Source organism: Orycteropus afer, unplaced genomic scaffold (assembly GCF_000298275.1).
Source record: "Orycteropus afer afer isolate SDZICR_OR568_19922 unplaced genomic scaffold, OryAfe1.0 scaffold00030, whole genome shotgun sequence".
Lineage (NCBI taxonomy): Eukaryota > Metazoa > Chordata > Mammalia > Tubulidentata > Orycteropodidae > Orycteropus > Orycteropus afer.
The window spans coordinates 2,039,618-2,056,018 of NW_006921617.1; the positions used below are offsets into that span (position 1 = coordinate 2,039,618).

A 16,401-nucleotide genomic window follows, 5' to 3' on the forward strand; every position below is an offset into this window, starting at 1 on the left:
TTACATGACTGATGTATGCTAATTCTCTAACACATAAGTATTTGTGTCTTGAGTGAAATTACTTCCCACAGACAAGTCCCTTTTCCCTGACCCCACATTCATCTCCTACATACTCACAAATGCCTGCTAATTTTAATATTAATGAAACTGTAACATAACTTAGTAGGAAAATGGGCTACTGAAAAAAAAAAATGAAGTGTTTTTGAAGCCAGATGGAAATGGCACAATTACCTACATTCCTGGTCTCCTGGTTTAGAGGAGATAATGAAGATTCAGTGATGCAGTGAAATGGGGCGTGTGGTCATGGACATGCTGTCCTTCAGTGATCCATGGTGCCCCTCTGATTGAGGCTTGTCTTTCTGTAGTTCTATGGTGAAGTCCCTGAGAACAGAGTAGATGTCATAGTAGCTAATCTAACGGTGACGGATAAGGATCAGCCCCATACGCCAGCCTGGAACGCAGTGTACAGAATCAGCGGTGGAGATCCTACAGGGCGCTTCGCCATCCAGACGGACCCGAACAGCAATGACGGCTTAGTTACTGTGGTCAAAGTAAGTGCCCACTACGGCTATTAGCTATTGATCTCACGAAGAGCCTGTCCTTTATTTTCCTGTTGAATATTAGAACTACTTTTTGTGTTCAAACATCTTTAAATCTGGAATTACTATGTATTTTGAGGAGGATCATATTTCCTATTTTTCACTTTATGTTGAGACTGGGGCCAGTATAGATATTCTCACATTATGCCTGAAAAATGGCTGTTTTAAAATCAGCTTAGAAGGTTGGGCCAATCTGAAGATAGGACTGGCCTCAATATAGCTATCAATATAGTTGATGTATTAGTGACATATTACATTCTGATATTTGATGGCCAGTTGCTAACTATTAGGAATGATGCCTTGTACCTACTAGTCTCATAGCAACAGATTATTACAAGAATACAGCAGATAAATGAACAAACTAGAATATATCATAGAAATAAAATGAAAAGAGAAGGGAAGAAGAAGATCTATGCTTTTAAAAGGTTTTAAATATATGTTGCTGTTTTAAAATATATTTTCAAGACTTTAAGGAATCGAATCTTCTGGTGTTTAATTGCCAAAAAAAAAAAAGAGAAAAAAGAAAAACCACCACAGAATCCTGGAGGCAAAGGGGATATTCCTCAAGTATAATAAATACGTAACTATAACCTTAAAGCTCTGTAAAGTGAATATCTCTTCCTTTTACCTACCCAGTAAAGAGATTTGCTTTCTTGTCCCCTAATCCCAACACTCTTGATTTTTAAGTCAATCCAAATACTGCTTTACTTAGGTGCACTGAGATGCCTGTTACCAAATTTTGTATGTACTTGAGTAGAATGGTGAATTTTTCCCCAAATGGGGGGAGGCGGTGGCAACCATCTGAGTTAACCCACTAAGTAGAGAAGCATAGTGAGAGCACTAGCCCCAGATCCCAGCTCTGCTACTTGGTAGAGATGCAACCATGACAAGTTACTTAACCCCCCTAACCCTCAGTTTCCTCATGTAGACGGTAAGAATGACAACAGAACCTGTCATAATGTTGTTATGAGAAATAAATGAATTTAATGCACATTGCAAGACTTAGAACCATGCATAAAACTTCAATAAATGTTACATCAGAGACTTTCAGGTGGCTAATGAAATCAAACAAAATAGATTTGAGGATTCGAGGATATTGTCTAGGTTAAGAAACTGGTGTAGTGCTAATAATGTGGTTTTCTTCTTAGCTTCAGGTCTTGATCATTTTTAGACTGCCAGAGAGCACTGAGCTCTGTGGGCTCTTTTAGTCCTATTATTACTTAACTGTAATGGTTATCTAAACCTCGACTAGAAGGTGATCAAAGGAAATTAAGAGTGAAAGTCCAGCCTGGTCACTTGACTCCTGCTGTTCTATTAACAACAGTATCCAATTGAACGTTTGGAAGCTAACATTTGCTTTAAGAGTTATTTCTACATTGCAGTTTTCTAGAGTATTGTTTTCAGATTTGAGGTTTATGCAAGCCAGTAAAATACCCAAAATTATTTTGGAAGACTACCAAATACTTAGTTTGCTAAGAAGGTCCCGCCTCCCCAAAAAAACCGTCTACCAACAAATAAAAAGAGGTGTGTGTGTGTATGTGCATGTGTGTGTGTGTGTTTTAAAATGTGTACTTAAAATTGTGAATGATACTTTTAAATTGAATAAGTTTAGCTTTATGGGGAAAAAAACTTACCATATTTTCCATTTTTATGTTTTTGTTTTTTTCCATTTCATCAGAAGCTCATAAACACTTTTCTGCACTGGGGTAGGAATGTTTGTACCAGTGTTTCAGAGCACAGAATTGGATCTTCATTTTTGGTCTTTACCATAGTCAAGTTTATTGATGCACCAGAATAAATGGATCAGTGCAATAATAATGTGGATTATTTTGTGAACATATATCTTCAAATACCAAAGAGTTAAAACTAGGTCAGAGGGAAATCTATTAATTGTTGACCGCGCTAATGTATGTTTTCCAGAAAGTTTGGAGGAACTTATGGTGCAGTGAATGAAAAAATAAAATATTTTGGAAATATAGTCAATAGAAAAATGAACTGTAGACTGTAAGCAATTTGTATTTCCTTCAAAAATGTCTTTTCCTTTTTTATTTATTTTTGCAGCCAATTGACTTTGAAACAAATAGGATGTTTGTCCTTACTGTTGCTGCAGAAAATCAAGTGCCATTAGCCAAGGGTATTCAGCACCCACCTCAGTCAACTGCAACTGTGTCAGTTACAGTTATTGATGTGAATGAAAACCCGTATTTTGTACCCAATCCCAAGATCATTCGCCAAGAAGAAGGCCTTCATGCTGGTACCATGTTAACTACATTCACTGCTCAGGACCCAGATCGATACATGCAGCAAAATATTAGGTATGGGATGACATTTATGGTGGTTTTATAAGTTACATTATGTGCTATGCTGTGCATTATATTTATTTAATTTACCATTTGAGCAAGCAGTTTTCATTGGAACCAAAACTGCTTATTACAAAATAATTTTAAATTATTTCATGACTGTTCCCCTTAGTAAATCAGTGGCAGTATTAGATATGAAATAAAATGTATCGACTTTTGTGTTATTTTGAAGAAAGGAAATTGTCCCTGCCTTTTTGTTTTCCTGCCCTCTTTTCTTTTTCTTTATTTTTAAATAGTTTATAGTGATTTAACCTGAGCTTTTATACCAAACATCACAAAAAGTTTCTACAGCAAGTAAATAGAGGACTCTCAGAAGATTATAACATTTATCTTTTTCTCCACACAAGAAGAAAAGAAACGCATGCCAAAAAAAAGATCTAAGAGCTAATTATTTTCATCCATTACCTATACAGCACTTATTGGATATATAAAACTTATCTGTAAAGATTTCTAACCTCAGCAAAATTGAATTTATACTTTCATATGAGTAGTAGATGCTAAAAGAGCATGCTCTATACAACTGCTCTTCATCACTAGTGCTAATAATTGTAAAAATCAACTCATATTTCATTTAACTTCTTTAAGGACTGCTGCTAACAAACAAAATTCTATCACACGATAGAATTTTGCAAGACCAATGACTTATTTATTGCAAATACTTTTTTCAACAACACAAACGGTGGCTGAACACGTAGACTTCACCAGATGAAGTACACAGGAATCAGATTGACTACATCTGTGGCAAGAGGCAATGGAAAAGCTCAATATCTTCAGCCAAAACAAGGCCAGGAGCTGATCGTGGAACAAAACTTCAACTTCTGATATGCAAGTTCAAGTTGAAGCTGAAGACAATTAAAAGAAGTCCGCAAGAGCCAAAATACGACCTCAGTTATATCCCTCCTGAATTTAGAGACCATCAGAAGAATAGACTGATGCTTTGAACACCAGAGATCAAAAACCAGAAGAACTGTGGAATTAGATCAAGAACATCATCCATGAAGAAAGCAGAAGGTCATTAAAAAGACAGGAAAGGAAGAAAAGACCAAAATGGATGTCAGAAGAGACTCTGAAACTTGCCCTTGAACAAAGAGTAGCTAAAGCAAATGGAAGAATTGACAGGATAAAAGAGTTGAACAGGTGATTTCAAAGAGCAGCTTGAGAAGACAGTCAACTATTACAATGAAATGTGCAAAGACCTAGAGTTAGAAAACCAAAGGAGAAGAACATGCTCGGCATTTCTGAAGCTGAAAGAACTGAGGGAAAAAAAATAATCCTCAATTTGCAATATTGAAAGATTCTATGGGCAATCTATTGAATGAGGCAGGAAACATCAAAAAAAGATGGAAGGAATACACAGAGTCACTGTACCAAAAAGAATTGGTTGATGTTCACCCATTTCAGGAGGTGACATATTATCAAGAACCAGTGGTATTGAAGGAAGAAGTTGAAGCTGCACTAAAGGAATTGGCGAAAAGCAAGGCTCCAGGTATTGACAGAATACCCATTGAGATGTTTCAACAAATGGATGCTGTGCTGGAGGCACTCACTTGGCTATGCCAAGAGATTTGGAAGACAGCTTCCTGGCCAACTGACTGGAAGAGATCTGTATTTGTACCCATTCCAAAGAAAGGTGATCCTGCAGAATGTGGAAATTAACGAACAGTATCATTGATATCACATGCAAGTAAAATCTTACTGAAGATAATTCAAAACAGTTGCAGCAGTATATTGACAGAAAACTTCCAGAAATGCCAGCTGGATTCAGAAGAGGATGTAGAACAAAGGATATCATTGCTGATGTCAGGTGGATCTTAGCTGAAAGCAAAGAATACTGGAAAGATGTTTATTTGTGTTTTATTGACTATGCAAAGACATTTGATTGTGTGGATCATAACAAATTGCGGATAACATTGAGAAGAATGAGAATTCCGGAACACTTGACTGTACTCATGAAGAACCTGTACATAGACCAGGAAGCTGTCGTTCGAACACAACAAGGGGATACTGCATTCTTTAAAATCAGGAAGGGAGAGTGTCAAGGTTGTATGGTGAAAGACATGCTTATTCAATCTGTATGCTGAGCAAATAATCTGAGAAACTGGACTATATGAAGAAGAATATGGCATCAGAATTGGAGGGAGACTCATTAACAACAGATATGCAGATGACACAACTTTGCTTCCTGAAAGTGAGAAGGACTTGGAGCATTTACTGATGAAGATTAAAGACTACAGTCTGCAGTATGGTTTACACCTCAATATAAATAAAACAAAAATCCTCACAACTGGACCAATAAGCAGCAGCATGATAGAAGGAGAAAAGATTGAAGTTGTCAAAGACTTCATATTACTTGGTTCTACAATCAGTACCAATGGAAGCAGCAGTCAGGACATCAGAATACATATTGCATTGGACAAATCTATTGCAAAAGGCCTCTTTCAAGTGCTGAAGAGCAAAGGTATCTCCTTGAAGACTAAGGTTTGCCTAACCCAAGCCATGCTATTTTAAATTGCCTCATGTACATATGAGAGCTGGACAGTGAATAAGGAAGACTCAAGAATAGTTGATACTTTTGAGTTGTGGTGCTGGCAAAGAATGCTGAAAGTACCATGGACTGCTAAAAGAACTAATAAATCTGTCCTGGAAAAAGTGCAGCCGGAATGCTCCTTGGAAGTGAGAGTGGCCAGATGTCTCACCCAGTTTGGTCATGTTGTCAGAATGGACCATTCTTTGAAGAAGGATGTCATGCTTGGTAAAGTGAAGGATCAACGAATGAGGGGAAGGCCATGAACAAGATCGATTGACATGGTGGCTGCAGCAACGGGCTCAGGTACAGCAGGGATCATGAGGCTGGCACAGGACGGAGCAGTGTCTCCTTCTGCTGACATAGGGTCGGGTCGCTGTGAGTTGGAGACAACTCGAGGGCACATAACAACAACAGCAGCAGCAAACAGATAATTATTTATCTTCTCGTCTCCATTCCTGTATACATTGAAATCAAGCCTCTTAAATAGCTAATTATTAGGTATATTGAAACCCTACACTTTTTTATCTCTCAAAGCATAGAATCTTGTGTCCAATATACACATTGGTTGGAGTTCCTTGAAAACTCTTACAGAATATTTTACTCTGCACACATGGGTTTATCATGAATTGGAATCAAGTTGAAGGCAACCAACAACAACAAATACATAGGTTATAGTGTTGTTGTTGTTGTTGTTATGTGCCGTCGAGTTGGACCTGGCTCATAGAGACCCCCTCCTTGGGTTTCCAGGGTGGTATCACTATGGAAATAGATTGCCCCATCTTCCTTCCGAGCTTAAAAAATTCACCCTCACCCAGAGAAAACAAATTTAAGAAGATAAAATAATAATACAGACTTAGATAGCAGGATTTTCCAAAAAGGAGTGTAGTTCTGAGGTTTAAAGCAATGCAAGAATAGGAATAGGATTACTGAAGTCTCCCAGATGTGTCCTCATCTCCACCATGATGAAGTGTCAAAACATTCATCTCACCTACTTTGGTCATGTTGTCAGAAGGGACCATTCCTTGGAGAAGGATATCAGGCTTGGTAAAGTAGAGGGTCAAAGAAAAAGGAGAAGGCCCCCAAGGAGATGGATTAACACAGTGGCTGCAGTGATGGGCTCATGCATAACAAGAATTGTGAGGCTGGCAGGACTGGGCAGTGTTTCATTCTGTTATACGTAGGGTTGCTATGAGGTGGAGCCAACTCAACAGCACCTAACAACAGCAACATAATAGAAATCTACACTTACATTGTAAAATTTCCAAATGTGTCCTCATCTCCGCCATGATGACCAGCAAAACATTTTAGGAGTTTTCTGTGATGGAAACCTAAACTTGTAATTTCTGTTAAGTCCTGTATGTTACGGCACTACTTTAGAAGGTATATCTCTACCACTGATACTCGTTAAACAAAACAAGATATGTCATATTTGTCCTAGGCCCCAGTAGGGAGACTGGCTACTAAGTAGGCATACCCCTCAAATTCCTGTAGACTATTTCTTGCCTGCCTGACTGAACACAACCTTTATGTGCCTCCCAAAACCATTGCCATAGAAATACTTTACATGTTACAGCTTTGTTTCCAACCAGAGTGTGTAAAAATGAACTGGTTATATTGGAATGAAACCTGTAAGTTATACTTCATTTTTTTATATCAAAATAACTAAACTTGCTGTTTTTTCATTTTGTAGATACACAAAATTATCTGATCCTGCCAATTGGCTAAAAATAGATCCTGTGAATGGGCAAATAACTACAATTGCTGTTCTGGACAGAGAATCCCCAAATGTGAAAAACAATATATATAATGCTACTTTCCTGGCTTCTGACAATGGTATGTAATTAAATAGAGTCACGGTATCATCCTGTAAGTTGTTAAAGAGAGGAGAGCCTCATCATCCATGCATCATCAGGAAATGAGGTTTTCTATGAAACTCAATTGTCTAGAAAACTGACCTTTATTACTCTTAGGCCCAACCTTCATTTCCCATTTCCGATGGGCTATCTGTTGCACATTTCCTTGTCTTCTGTGATGAATGTTCTTCATGTCCATATGCCTTCCAGGGTAACCTAGTATTGTGATTACAAACCTTAGTTGTTTTATTGCCTGCCACATATCCATGCCTCATTCGAGCAGTGCATTATCCTTACTGGTCCAAAACACTGTTTTTTGAGTTGTTCTTTTTATATTTTTCCTAGTCTATTTGCTGCTTCAGTGTGTCTGTCTCTAGTAATCTTTCACTTTCTAATTCTATGCCATGGGCTACAGCACTCTGAATTTTCAGCATAAATTGGGATGAGTAAGTATGTGGGCTTCAGTGCATTGGTTACGAAATATCTAATTTAGTACCATTTTGGTGGGTTCTCTTTTTTTTTTTTCCTTCCTTCTTTATGGTCTATGCTGGGTTCTAAATTGCTGTGATCAATGTTGTCATTGTTATGTGCCCTCGAGTCAGATCCGACTCATAGCAACCCCTCCGTGCGTTTCCGAGGCAGTATCACTGCAGAAGTAGATTGCCCAACCTTCCTTCTTAGAAGTGGCTAGTGGGTTTGAACCGTCAGCCTTCTGGTAAGCAGTCAAATACCTTACGCACTACACCACCAGAACTCCCAGAAATATGTAGGACAGTATTTTGAGGCAGTATCACTATGGAAGTAGGTGGCCTGTCTTCCTTCCAAGGAGTGGCAGGTGGATTTGAACCTCCACCCTTCTGGTAAGCAGTCAAATGCATTAGGCACTATGCTACCAGAGCTCTTGTTGAGATCAACAGATCATTTTTTTAGGTATGTAAGATGAAGAGGAAGGAGTCCTGGTGGCACAATGTTTAAAGCACTTGGGTGCTAATGAAAAGGTCAATAGTTCAAACCTACCAGCCATTCTGCAGAAGAAAAGACCTGCTCCCTTAAAGATTGCAGCCAGGAAACCCTATGGGGCAGTTTGACCCTGTCCTATTTGGTCACTATGAGTTGTAATCTACTTGACAGTACCCAACATCAACAAGATAAAAATAACTTAAGTAAAAACCTAGACATGGATTTTTTGGCTTTCTTAACTCTCAACATGACCTCTGTTTAAGAGTGTAAGCTCTAGAGTTCTCTTTGATCACCTGGATTCAGATTCTAGCTCTACCAACCAACTCAGCTTTTCGAACTGAGGGGTTGGTTACAAGTTGTTAAATGTCAGCTTCGTTTTTTGTAAAATAAGGAAAATGGTAGTAGTACCTAACTCATAGGGTTTAGGGAAGATAAAATAAGTTATAAAGTGCTTAAAGAGTACTTGGTACAAACTAAACACTCATATTTCATGAATCACATGAGGTTGGAGATAACATTTTATAGTGAAATGAGAATAGATTTGGAGTTCCTTAGACCAGTTTTTAGTAACAGCTCCACCATTTACAAGATTAGAAGGCCATGAGCAATTTACAGCTCTGTTAAAACCTAGGATTGCAATGAAATAATGTATATAAAGCAGTCTCTTATTTTCTTGGGCAGGTGGCTGATTGACCAGTAAATATCGTTTTCTTCACCATGGTTCCCCTCCCCAAGATGAAGTCTCTGGTTATATATTACTTGTACATAGGTCATTTGAGTATTTCTAGCTGTGCTTGAATTTAAGAATTACTGTTATTTCAAAATTGAGTCCCAGGCATATTTTCAAATATTTTTAGTGTTAAACTATTAATGCTAGCATTAAATAAAAATAGCAGGCTTCAATTTAGTAGTCAAGATGTGCAGTTTGAAAAACATGTCTCATCAACGCTTTTGATAATAGCAGTTTCAATGAGCCTTGCCAAATCAAATCCTGTGTAGTAAGATTTGATGAGATTAATCTCTGTAGTAAATCTGAATTGTGACAGGGCCAAAGCAATATTGCTAGTCTTTTCTAGTATATGACCTACTATTCAGATAGTTAGAGTTGAACTTGGTAGGAACAGCTTTTGCAGTTGCACATCACAGCACAGAATGAGTGTTTCTTTTGTGTTCACAACATATGTGTTGTAGGGCAGAATACCACAAACTGGGTAGTTTATAAGAACACAACTTTATTGTCTCACATTTCTGGAGGCCAGTAGTCAATAATCAAGTGTCCCAAGACACATGTTCTTTCTAAAGAGGAGCCTTCCTTATCTCTTTCCTAGCTTCTGGTAGCCCAGCAGGTCCTTGGCTTAGAGTTGCAGCATAACTCTTTCATTATCTAGCCTTTCCTCTGTGTGTCTCTCTACATCTCTTCTCTTTTTTAAGGGCACCACTCAGATTGGATTAAAACCCACTTTACTCCTGTATGACCTCCTGTTAACTTAACTGATAACATCTTCAAAGACCAAGCCAGGTCAAGTGATCAGGTGTCGGAACTGCAGCATATCTGTTTTGGGGGAACACACAGTTCAATCCCTAACAGTCTGTAACATTATGTTAGTTGTAACAATATGTAAGTGACAGCTTTCTCTACAGAGGAATTTAACGTAATGTATCGTGAGCAGTTATGTTAAGATTTAAAGAGCCATAAAGTTATATGTGTATATGTTTGCCTTAAATTCCAACCAGATATTTATTGACCCAAGTTGGATTATCTTCTAATTGTAAGAGTATTAGAAGAAAGTGAGAGATAAGAGCTGTTAAATCCACATAGCTGTGATGTTTTACAAATGCATTCAGTTTTAAATCACAGCCTGGTCTTGGAACCCCAGTTCTGCTCCTTAATGACTAAGCAACTTCCTAACACTTCCTGTGGCTTAGTTTCATTATTGATCAAGTGTTTTGCCTTGCCTACCCTGTAAAATTATTATAAGAGTCAAATAATACTAAGTATGATAATAAATGTGAAAGTTCCTAGCAGTGTGGAACACCATGGGAGCTATGGTGGTATTAGAATATTATAATAACCACTGCACCCATGTGCCTTAACTCACCCTGCTCTCAGTACCGTTCCTCACAGCAGAACCCTTAGAGATTTCTGCTGGCTTTGGATTCCCTCAAGGAATACATACATCTTCCTAATACCAAGACCTCAGGCAAGTCTTAACCTCTGGGCCTCAGTATACAGCCTTACTTACAAAATGGAGAAATGTAGCAGAAGCCACTGCATCAGACTAAATTGTCAGATGACAACGTTTTATAATGGAGTGAGAATGGCTATGATGTTAATCAGACTAATCTTTAGTAACAGCGCCACCATTTACCATAGTGTGGCCATGAGCGACTTACAGAAGTCAGGTTCTTCATCTGTTTAAACCTATTCCATAGAATTGCAATGAGATAGTTTTATATAAAGCAACCTGATAATTTCTGAAGCAGGTACCTGGTTAATCTATAAATAGCATTACTCTATAGGATTCCTCCCCAAGATGAGGTCTGTGGTTCTGTAGTACTTACCTGAAGAAAATTACATTACTTCACAGCTGTGTTTGAAATTAAAAAAAAATAATAATAATACATATTCTTTCATGCACACGTGTCGGTTCTCCTTCAAAATAGTGGGTCTGTAAGAACAGGAGCCCTGTGCTCTGGTTCACTCACGTTACCCATAGTGCCTAGAGGAGCAAGGTGCACACAGGGCCCTGAGTGATGGACAGCTGGCTGGGCAAGGGGCAGGGCCACTCTTCAGAGGGGCATCCATTGCCCCTGTGCTCAGCTCCTGCAGAGCAGCAGCAGAGCTCAGGGTCATCCTAGGGGGGAAGCCAGCGGTCTTGCTCCTAAAACACTCTGTCCAGATGCTGAGGCAACTGGATTTTTGCACTGTCACACAACGATAGGGAAAGAAAGGCTAACAGCTTTGAGAATTTCACAGGGATTGAGGCTTGTTTAGCACTGCATTGTAATTGTTCTTCCTTTTAAGGAATTCCTCCTATGAGTGGAACGGGAACGCTGCAGATCTATTTACTTGACATTAATGACAATGCTCCTCAAGTGTTACCTCAAGAGGCAGAGACTTGCGAGACTCCAGACCCCAATTCAATTAACATCACGGCCTTGGATTATGACATTGATCCAAATGCTGGACCATTTGCGTTTGATCTTCCTTTGTCTCCAGTGACTATTAAGAGAAATTGGACCATCACTCGGCTTAATGGTAAGAACAGGTTAATTATGTGAATGTATGTGCAGTTGAGAGGTTTTGAAACCTGTTATGAAAAGTTAATTTTATGTGCTTTATAATCTTCTCATTAAATAACATTTTAAAATATATATAATATATAAATAAGATATTAAGACTATAAAGTTGAAAAAAATCTTCATGGCACAGCATAGTTATATTCAGCTTTATATATTCTATTCAACAGTAAATAAATAAAAAAAGAAAAAAACCCAAACTCACTGCTATAGAGTCATTTTCAACTTATAGAGACCCCCATTGGGTTTCCGAGGCTGTAAATCTTTATGGAAGTAGATCATCTGTCTTCCCTCCACGGAGTAGCTGGTGGGTTTGAACTGCTGACCTTCCTGTTAGCAGTCAAGTACCTTATCCCCTATGCTACCAGAGCTCCGTTCAACAGTAAATACGCTCTCGAAAATTCTGTGTTTCTCATTATGCTCTATTAACCATCACAATGTACTTTTCCTTTTCGCATAGGTGATTTTGCTCAGCTTAATTTAAAGATAAAATTTCTTGAAGCTGGTATATATGAAGTCCCAATCATAATCACAGATTCGGGTAATCCTCCCAAATCAAATATTTCCGTCCTCCGCGTGAAGGTTTGCCAGTGTGACTCCAACGGGGACTGCACAGATGTGGACAGGATCGTGGGTGCAGGGCTGGGCACCGGCGCCATCATAGCCATCCTCCTCTGTATCATCATCCTGCTCAGTACGTGCTTTAGCCTCCCTTCCACTTCAATTACTTTTGCTTCCGGGAAGTTTAGCAAAATATCAGCTGCTGTTGCCAGAGGGAGGAAGGGGAAGGGGGGACTCAATGCTTAGGGGACACTGAGCTAACGGTAAGTGTGATAGAAAAGTTTGGGAATGGGTAAACAATGTGATGAACATAATGTCACTAAACTGTCCATGTAAAGATTGTGGCAATGGCAAATGTTTTGTTACATAATACATATTTACCACCATGAAATAAAGTGATGGTTAAGGAGGAAAAAATAAGCTAACAATTTTATTTGACCTCTGAGTCTCACCAATCATGTATGAGAGCTCCAAGCTCACTTCACAGTGAAAAACACCTGAGCTTTGTTTCAAGCACTTGTATTTTAACAACAAACCTACCCAGGTCACCATTTTCATGCCCTGTTACCATTTTTCTAATGCTTTTGGAGGACTGTCACAATCTCTTTTCGTAGTAAAGTGTTAAGCAGCCCTAACTTTGAGTATGAATTTATGGCACGTAGTTGATGATTTAGGAAAATGAGTATATTGCTTTCCTTCACTTTCCTTCAAATAGAGCTCAGTCAGCAACCTTCTCCAGTCATGCAAGGACCCAGGTATTTGTTTCTGAAGGGCTTTGTGAAAGAGTGAGGTATTGTACTTCCCATACAGTGCATTTCAAAATAGAAATGATTACATAGCTTGAAAAATTATCTGTCTTTAGAGTAAGTGTAGATTAAGGAATTGCTCCTTTTTAAGATACTTTGCAATCTTCGGTTCAGTGGAATGCAAGAAATTAACCACTGGAAAGTACTTTAGGAACCACTTCTAAGCATGCAGGTTAAAAGAATAAATTGCCTCAGCCCTGTGTTTTATTGTGAAATAGCAGCAAGACTTAGTTTATTGTGTGATTACGCTATGCACCAATCACTTTCTTGAAAATGTTGGCCATTTCTTTTATGTTTTCTCCATTTACAAGTGTTCTGGTAATTTAGAATTCTGTCCCTTTATTCTAAGCAATTATTGTAGAAGCCAGAGCATTTTTTACTTCCTGTGTGGAGACTACTTTGGCTATAATTTGAAACCTGCATGCTATACTAATAATCCACTTGCTAGATTTTGTCTTGGAACAATGGCAAATGAGATCATGTATCTGGCTTTAAAAGGAGGATATTTACTTTTATGGCCAATAATAAAAATGTGCTCAAATAGGAGTCATTAAATCTTTTGCTTCAGGATGTAAACTGATATCCTCAGATTTTAGTCAGAATGTGTTTCTAGATGTGCATTTAGGGATATGTTTCAATTTCAACTGAAATGTGGCATATATGCCAGACTTATAAAAGATGTACGTATGATGGATTATGGCATAGAGAAGTGACTATAGCACTTTGAAGGAAAATGAATTGGTGCTGATTTTAACATCAACTGTTTGGAATATTTATGGTTCTAAACCTGGCACAAATGTATAAAGCACAAAAGCCTTATGTTATTCCAATGTTCTAATTAATCCTCTGGTCTTACCTGAAACATGTGGTTTGATATGAACAGAAAGCAGCGTAGTACAGTGGAAAATAAACAAAACCCCTGGAACCAGAAAAGTCAGGATCCAATTCCTGATCTAGTTTCAATCTACTGCCCCGGTCATCTTGGCAAACACTTAACCCCCTGAAACTTGATGTTCTTCCTGAATTTTGAAGCATAAAGATGACTGGCCAACATGAATAGAACAGCAACTAAACAGTTTAACTTACTGTCATTGTATGTTTTCAGAATTACAAAGCATTGTATGAAGGCTACCTCTAGCAAGCCAATGGGAAAATAGAAAAAGTAATTATCCCTATTTGTAGATGATGAAACTGAGGACAAAAACTATCCAGTGGATCCACAGGCACCAGGGGGTGGAGTCTAGGCTTTTCTAAACCCAGTGTTTCTTCCCCTGCTCTGTTTTCTGTATCTCTTAACGTGAGGCTGGAAATAGACAACATAATGAAAGCCACAGATTCACATAGGTGTCAGTTATTAGTGAACACTATGATTAGATAAATCAGACTTTTAAAATTGTAATATTAGATTTTTTGGTTTTTACTCATTTCTTACCTAGTCCTGGTTTTGATGTTTGTGGTATGGATGAAACGCCGTGATAAGGAACGCCAGGCCAAGCAACTTTTGATCGATCCGGAAGATGATGTAAGAGATAATATTTTAAAATACGATGAAGAAGGTGGAGGAGAGGAAGACCAGGTGAGCAACATTTAATGTCTTTAATTTAAAGGGAATTTTATGATCATATAATTTAAATGATGGTAAAAGTGTTAATAAATACAGTAAGAAAATGAAATCAAGCTTCTTTCCTGTTATCATATTACCAGACATTTTGTGAACTTCTTCCAATGTGTGATGTACATCTCTTGAAGTTTTCTTTTTATTCAAAGTGCCAAAAGTCATTGTACTTACTCTGAGAGAAAATTATTAGTGTTGTTTCAGAAAGCCTAGGAGTTAAACTCAACTTCAACTATATTTATTTAATAAAAACCTTCTTCTTTACAGTTTTCTTTCTTCATTGGTTAAGAAGTATACAACTAAAAATAGTTTCTACATTGGGATCTAGATATCTAGATGGATGACAGAAAAAGTACTAGGCTATATTCCACAAATATTTACCAAGTCAACTCAATATGCTAGACACTCTTTTAATGATGGAAGATACGGATTAGGGGCACATCTTCCCTCAAGGTTCTTATATTTTTTGAGAAATATCTGAAATGAGAGACATTGTCTAGCTCACCTTGGTAACTGTGATGTCTGTCATGAAGCTTGGGTCATATTGTTGCTCAGTACATGCTGAAGTTCTGTCTACAAAATCATGTGATATTCTGTACGTATGGAATGACATTTCCAAGGAAGAGGACGACTAATAGAAAACAAAGATCTTTATCTGACCAAAAGCTACATTTCAGATATCATAAAAATGAGCTAACATTTATAAGATCTGTGCTATAAACCAAGCATTCTGCTAAGGATTTGGAATGTAGTTATCTCTTAAGTCTTTGAACCTTGTGATATTAGTGTTATGAATAATTCCCACTTTTGCGATAGAAAACAGAGACTAAGAGGTATCAGATTCTACAAATTCATACAACTAGGAATTGATAGTTGCAATATTTAAATCAGGTCTGTCTCATGTCATAGCCCAGACTTCACAGTACTTTGATATTCTATCTCTTAGAATTATCTGGGATATATGAATGTAAAATCCTTGAGAAATCACTATAACGGGTATTTACTGGATAGATTTAATAGTTATGTTATTTCTATTTAATGCAAATTTCAGGGTTAATAGACTGAAAAATAACTCAGAATTCTTAGGTCTTGGATCATTATCAGGAAATGTAAATGTACTTTTTCTTAAGTCTATATGTAGACACTACTGACAGGGCTTTTAACTTGAATAAAACCCAATTTTCATGAACATATTTTCTCTTCCCCTTCCTTACTCCTTTGAGGAAATAATATGTGTCACTCTTTGTTTTACAAAGCACATTTGTATCCATTATTGTGTTTAATGTTGCTGACAGCCCCTTAGAGTTTTCCATTTGTGGAAAGTTCATGATTTTCTCATGGAGTATGTAACTGACACAGCCAGGAGTCAAGCCCACATCTTCAGATTCCAGGTTTACTTTACAATACTACAGATTTCCTATTTAGAAGAGATGCTTACATAAAATTTGTTGAAAACCTGACTCAAGTGTGTAAAGCTGCTTTAAATATTGACTAATTAAAGAAAGTGGTGCATAGGTATACCCCAGGACTTCTTGCTTATAAATGTATTTGAAAATTCAGTTTTATATTTGGCTTGTTGTTGTTGTTATGTACCATTGAATCAGGCCTGACTCATAGCGACCCCTCCTTGGGTTTTCGAGGTGGTATCACTATGGAAGTAGATTGCCCAACCTTCCTTCTGAGGAGTGGCTGGTGGCTTTGAACCACGTGGCTTCTGGTTAGCAGACAGCACCTTAGGCAATTTGCTACCAGAGCTCCATATTTGGCTTAATCCTTCATTTGTGTATCTTTTCACTTTCCAAGGCTGTTTCAGAATCTGC

The 16,401-nt window shown here is 37.8% G+C and overlaps 1 protein-coding gene across 1 annotated transcript in view; it reads left to right on the top strand.

The window, feature by feature from the left end:
• CDH2 (cadherin 2) overlaps positions 1-16,401 on the top strand; it is a 333,069-nt gene that overhangs the window by 275,792 nt on the left and 40,876 nt on the right. The window contains exons 9-14 of the mRNA XM_007935561.2: positions 366-551; positions 2,661-2,914; positions 7,177-7,319; positions 11,325-11,558; positions 12,060-12,293; positions 14,403-14,542. Of these exons, the coding sequence (XP_007933752.1) occupies positions 366-551; positions 2,661-2,914; positions 7,177-7,319; positions 11,325-11,558; positions 12,060-12,293; positions 14,403-14,542 (1,191 nt within the window). The remainder of the gene's footprint in view (positions 1-365; positions 552-2,660; positions 2,915-7,176; positions 7,320-11,324; positions 11,559-12,059; positions 12,294-14,402; positions 14,543-16,401) is intronic.